The sequence below is a fragment of the Nicotiana tabacum genome, chromosome 18 (assembly GCF_000715075.1).
Source record: "Nicotiana tabacum cultivar K326 chromosome 18, ASM71507v2, whole genome shotgun sequence".
NCBI lineage: Eukaryota > Viridiplantae > Streptophyta > Magnoliopsida > Solanales > Solanaceae > Nicotiana > Nicotiana tabacum.
This window is the reverse complement of record NC_134097.1, coordinates 28,390,287-28,397,043: the sequence shown is the minus strand read 5'-3', so window position 1 is coordinate 28,397,043 and position 6,757 is coordinate 28,390,287. Positions and strand designations below refer to the sequence as shown.

General features: G+C 36.3%; 1 protein-coding gene across 1 annotated transcript; it reads left to right on the top strand.

The window, feature by feature from the left end:
* Positions 1-1,998: 1,998 nt before the first annotated feature.
* On the top strand, positions 1,999-5,668 carry LOC107818332 (receptor-like protein EIX2). The gene has a single exon (XM_075236709.1). It carries the CDS (start codon positions 2,401-2,403, stop codon positions 5,407-5,409), a length of 3,009 nt encoding a protein of 1,002 aa, XP_075092810.1. The 5' UTR covers positions 1,999-2,400; the 3' UTR covers positions 5,410-5,668.
* Positions 5,669-6,757: the final 1,089 nt, after the last annotated feature.

The window sequence follows — 6,757 nt, the reverse complement described above, 5'->3', positions numbered from 1 at the left end:
GAAGGAAAAAAGTGATCGTGGATAAAGTGGAACGTTGAACTACAGGGGTAGTTTGGTTTGAATACGGCTTATGCCATGATAAATTATATTAGTATAAGTTATGTTGTGATTAGTTATGCTGAGATTATTTTTTATCCATTATTTGGTATGTTGTATTAAATATGACAATTGCATAATTTGTAAGAAAAATGTATAAGTTATCCCAGTGCTAATTACCACACCCTCTATAAGGTATAAATTATCCCGATGCTAATTTTAATCCTGCGATAACCTATACCTGATTTGCTAACCAAACGAAGTATTAAAATGGTATTAAATTTTTATATCAGCACTATGCCTTCTTATTATCGCTAACTTTCCTTGAATTCCCTCATTATTATTTTAGGTACACTAGACTAGAGGGATTACGACTTACATAATGTTGATTTCTTTTTTAATCTTATATACAAAAAGGGCAAAATACCTTAAACCACCCTTAAACTTGGCTCAGATTATTAATATCTTCCCCGAACTATGTCAGGTCTTAATTAACCCCCCTCAACTTGGCCTTTTGAGAGCCATTACCCCCTAGATGCTGATGTAGCAAAAAATGTAGGTGCACTCACCTACCACGTGAATTTTTCTGTCTATGTGGTATTTTTGAAAAATAAAATATTTCAACTATGTATTTTTTATAACTTTTTAGATGCCTTGTCTATTTATTTCAATTGCATAAATTTTTATTTTCAGGTCAAATTCAAAAAAAGATTAACTAAAACTTTATTATATTTTGCCAAATAAAAATATTTAGTCTAAATAATGTAGTTATATCCAATTTTATTATAAATTTTATTCGAAAAAAATTATCTAAAAAAGTAATATTTTTAAAAAGGTAAAAAAATATTTTATTTTTCAAAAAGTGCCACATAGACAGAAAAATCCACGTGGCAGGCGAGTGCACCCACACTTTTTGTCACATCAGCGTCTAGGGGTAATGGCCCTCAAAAAGTCAAGTTGAGGGGTAATTAAGACCGGGCATAGTTCGGGAGGATAGTAATAATATGAGTTGGGGTGGTTTAAGGTATTTTGCCTCCAAAAAGTGGTGTCTAAATTCATTACTCAATTAAAGGCAAAGAAGATTTACCTTTCATTTTCTGGTCTTGCAAACAATATATATTCAGCCAATGCTTGTTTTGCTCGAAGATTGACAGTAACTCAGTCCCTCTCTACTTGAGTATCAGCACTTGAATTAAAGTACTTGGAAGTTGGAACTTAGCTTAGTGTGAATGATTTTGGTTGAAGTCAAATTCCAACATTTCATTGGCAGCATTAAGAGACTAGAGCACAGCTGAAATTCTCATCTTATGGATGTAAATGGGACAGGCCGAGGCAGGGGAAGGAAGGGCTTAACCAGCTAAAAGTTTACCTTCCCGGCCCTCCCGTTGAGCTTTTTCATGATTTTGCCAAACCTCGCTGTACCCTTCCATATAAAGAATGACTAATCTAGGTAAAAAAACTTAGCAGAATAAGATTTATGGATCTTTGTTCATGTTAAAATTAGATGATAATAATATTGTATGTTTACATGGATATTTGATGTCAGTGGCGTAGGCAAGATTTTCATAAGCGGAGTCAACATTTGAAGAAATGAACAAAGGAATAAATAACTATAATGACAAGAGGCGCACGTGACACTGCTTGGGAAAGGGTGTGTCCGCCCCTGTTTGTCATCGTTAGCTTCTATACTTTTCCTATTGAGGAAGTACAGTCATTAGCCTTATTAGTGTTTTATACTGTAATCACACTTGCATTTTATCAACTCTTTTTCTGAATTGGTGTGACAAGTTTTATTCGGATTACAACAAATTATGAAATGAAGAGGTCCAGTGAAAATTAAATCTTTTATCTTTAAGAGTTCTATAACTAGTGGACTCTCTTCCTGCTTTTAGATGGGAAAAAAAAAAGATCAATAATTGAAGAAAAAAGGAAGGTATAAATTATATCTATATCTGTGTATACAATTTCAACATCTTTGACCTTGGAGTTTACTCCACAGCCACAAGGGTACTCTTCTATCTATCTGTATTTTTGACTTTAGAAAAAAATCTAAGGGGACTTGGAAATTTCTTAAAATCCAAAAGTAATACTCGACTATAGTATGATTGGTTACTTACTTTTTTTTTCCAGCTCTTAAAGCATCTTTCTTAGATAGTTGATTTCTTTTTATTCTACTTGACTGTGGCTAGTCCTCAAGTCTTGAATACATTTATTGAAAATTGCTTAATAAATACATTTCACAAATGAGGGTAGAGTTGACTTTGTTTCAAAATGTATATATAAAGGAGTGGACACTCCTTTTTCCTCACATTCAAGCCCTCATTTGCTACTTGCATATGCTCTTTCAGAAACAAGCAAAAAAAAATGGATACCAAAGAACACTACAAACCACTTTATTTGCTTCTGATTTGTCTATCAACTATCCTGCATCAAACCTTAGCTTTTGGATCAACACCAAGTGCAAAAGTTTTGTGCATAAAGAAGGAGAGGGAAGCTCTTCTCGAGTTCAAACGAGGTCTCATAGATGAAAATAATCTGCTTTCTTCATGGAAAAATGATGGAGATAACGAGGAATGTTGTTCTTGGAGGGGTGTGAAATGCAGTAACACAACTGGCCATATACTCGTCCTCAATCTTCGTGGGAGTATTGAATCCAATCCTGATGGTACTAAGGATCTCACATTGAGAGGTAACATCAGTTCTTCATTGGTTAAGTTGCAGTATTTGAAGTACTTGGACCTTAGTTTCAATGATTTTGGAGGCCAAATACCAAGATTTATTGGATACTTCAAAAGACTAGAGTACTTAAATCTCTCATATAGTTACAATACTTTCACTGGTCTAATTCCCCCTCAGTTCCAAAATCTTACCTACTTAAGGGCTCTTGATCTTGGTGGCAATTCTTTAACATGCAAGAACCTTGAGTGGCTTCCTCATCTAATGTATTTGGAGTACTTAGATTTGAGTGCATCCAATGTGCAAGCTACAAATTGGTTACAGCAGGTGATCAAGCTCCCTAATTTGAGGGAATTGCATTTATCTTCCTGTCAACTCCCCATAATCATTCCTTCATCATTTGTATCAGCAAATATTTCCTCCTCTGGTCTTTCCGTCCTTGACATCTCCTATAATGGATATTCATCTCCTGCAATAAATAGTTGGTTATTTAACTTCACTAGTCTTACTAGCCTAGATCTTTCGGGCAATGATTTAGGTCAAATTGCTAGTGCCTTTGGGTACTTGAAATCTTTGGAACATCTTAGGCTATATGGAAGTGGTATTCAAGGTGGGATACCAAAGTCTGTTGAGAATTTAAGTCATTTATGCTCTCTTGATGCACGATCCAATAACTTAAGTCAACCATTTTCTGAGTTGCTTAATATCTTGTCAGGGAGTAATAGATCACTTGAACTTTTGTCTTTTGAGGACAATGCACTCACTGGCTCATTGATTAATCTTACTAGATTTTCATCCTTGAGGGAATTGAGGCTACGAAACAATTTGCTGAATGGCATTTTCCACGAAAGCTTTAGACAAATTTCCAGTCTTGAATATCTTGATTTGTCTAATAACCAAATGACAGGGCCATTACCAGACTTGGCATTATTTCCGTCTCTGAAAGAGTTGCGTCTCGGGGGTAATCATTTTAATGGGAAGATGCCACAAGGTTTAGGGCAACTTTCCAAGCTCAAAATCTTGGATGTCTCTTTCAATAGACTGCAAGGCTTACCGGAAAGTTTAGGGAAGCTTTTCGACCTTGAAAGTTTTGATGCTCCTTATAATTTGTTAGAAGGTACAATCTCTGAAGCCCATCTTTCTAACCTTTGCAACCTGAAAAGTTTAAATTTGACTTCCAACCCCTTGACTTGGAATGTTAGCCTTGATTGGGTTCCATGTTTTCAACTACAAGTCATCGGCCTTTCATCTTGTAATCTTGGGCCTCTTTTTCCAAAATGGCTTGAAACTCAAAATAGCTACTCAATTCTGGATATCTCTCTTAATAGTATCTCGGACACAACGCCTAGTTGGTTTTCAAAGTTGCCTCCCATGTTATCATATTTGAATCTCTCTTACAACCAAATCAGTGGAAAGATACAAGACTTGTCAGCCAATAATCTTGGTTCCTTTGTCTTAGATTTCAGTTATAACAATTTTTCAGGGCCCTTACCAATATTTCCTAAGTTTGTTTATGATTTGCATATTAACAACAATCAGTTTTCTGGATCACTTAACTCCATATGTAAACTTCGTTCAGCCACAATCCTTGACTTGTCAGAAAATCTCTTGTCCGGAGAGATTCCTGATTGTTGGAGCCTCATGTCTGTTCCAATGATCCTTAATGTAGCCAATAACCGTATATCTGGAAGCATTCCATACTCTTTGTGTTCTTCAACGGCCTTGGGCTCTCTATATGTGCGTAAGAACAATTTAAGTGGAGAGTTCCCCGCCTCTTTGAAGAATTGCCAAGGTTTGAAAGTCTTGGATTTGGGAAGAAATACATTTAGTGGAAAAATCCCAGAATGGATAGGGACTAAGTTACCTTATTTGGGCATTCTGAGCCTTCGATTCAACAAATTCTCTGGGAGCATTCCTCCAAGTATATGTCAGCTTCAATCTATTCAAATACTGGACCTTTCTGGCAACCATTTATCTGGAACAATTCCACAAGGTTTCAGCAATTTCACCTCACTGCAACTTTTGCAAGATGGTTCAAGTGTGAGCTATGACTTTGATCCTTATGTTCCTCGAGTTGGTGTATTGTACCATGGCAATGCTTTAGTCCAGTGGAAAAACAAAGAGTCGGAGTACCAGAGTACCTTGTGGCTACTAAAAACCATCGATATTTCTAGCAATGAACTAGTTGGTGAGATCCCTAAAGATTTTAGCCAAATGAATGCATTGCTATCTTTGAACCTATCAAGAAACAATTTGACAGGAAATATCGTTGAAGGAATTGGTACAATGAAGATGTTAGAGGTACTTGACTTGTCAAGAAACCAGCTTTCAGGGAAAATCCCTATAGGCCTTGCTAATTTGACGTTTCTTAGTGTGTTGGACTTGTCAAATAACAACTTGTCAGGGAGAATACCGTTAAGCACTCAATTGCAAGGTTTTGATTCCTCAACTTATGGTGGGAATATTCAGCTATGTGGCCGTCCTCTTCCAGAGTGTCCTACATTTGCTCCTCCTAATCCTCAAGTTGGTTATGACAGCAATGCTAGTACTTCTCAAGAAAATGACGATGAGTTTCTATCTAAAGAGTTTTATGTATCGATGGCGTTGGGTTTTATTATTGCATTTTGGGGAGTTTTAGGCTCTTTGTTCTTCAACAATTCATGGAGGACAGCATATTTCAAGTTGCTCCATCTTTAGCTAAGGGCCGACGACTGAGTTTGTATTCTACTCATAGTCAAGAGATAACCTTCATCTTTTTTCTTGAAAGTTGCTTTGCTTTTAATGTTATTGCTATATTTGAATATTCTATGGATGGCTTGCAATTAAGAGCAGCTTCTTTCTAGTAGAACCACTCTATGATATTCAGATCCCAAATGCATATTTTTCTAAGCTAGCTTAAGTTTTCAAGCATAAGAAAATAATTGGAGTCATCTCCCGTAACAAGAAGAATTTACCACTGCAGCAAACACATGAAAAAACAAGAACTTAGTTCTTCCTCCAAAGCAGCAAGAATAAAGTTAATAGAATATAGGAATGAGAGAATGAGACAGTTGAATGCACACATTTTGTGTTAAAAAATTCTAGTAATACTACTAGATTACTCGTCTTAATGTACAAGTTATGTTGCTCCGACATGGCAATTTAGGTGCTGCACCCGTGTCAACACAATACTAGTATGGGTGTGGGTATGGGATCCGTACCGGATTTGGTCAAACATTTTTGGGTACTTTGAGCACGACAGACAAAAAATTTCGAGACGATAGAGCAACTTAGTGTTGTCACACCTCCTTTTTTCACCTACACCCCCGAAAGGGTGGTATAAAAGAGTTTTTCCAATTAAAGGACAATCGAAACGGGATTTATATTAAGAAATTCAGAGTCACCACTTGGGAGATTTATGGTGTCTCAAGTCACCGGTTGAATCCCGAATCGAGGAAAATATTGACTCTGTTTAACGGTCAGCGAACCAGAAATCCAAGTAAGGAATTCTGTTAACCCGGGAGAAGGTGTTAGGCATTCCCGAGTTCCGTGGTTCTAGCACGGTCGCTCAACTATTATATTTGGCCTATTATCTGATTTTAAAACACTCCAAACCTATGTGCATTTTAACTTTAAACCGCTTTTAATTATTTTAAGGAAGATTTCAACGTTATCTAAAATACGTCTTGAACCACGTCACATAAATGCACCCGCGGTCCACGACATATTTTATCCAACGTTGTTGAGATTTGGAGTTGGGTCACATAAATGCGCACCCGAATTGGGGATTAATTATCGTGACCATGCTACAGGAACCGTACCCATGACTACGATAATTTATTAATCGCGCCTAAAGTAAGCTACGATGTTCAAAAATTATGTATTTTTTCTAAACTACTTTGAAATCACAAATTACAAATTAGCTATTGTGTCAATTTCAATGCCCACGGGGAAAGCAATTTAATTCCAAATAGAAACTACGTAAATTACAACCTATTATGAAATGAACCCTTAAAAAGGACAACTGCTAAATTCCACTTCTAAAGCAATTAATTAATTCGTCACG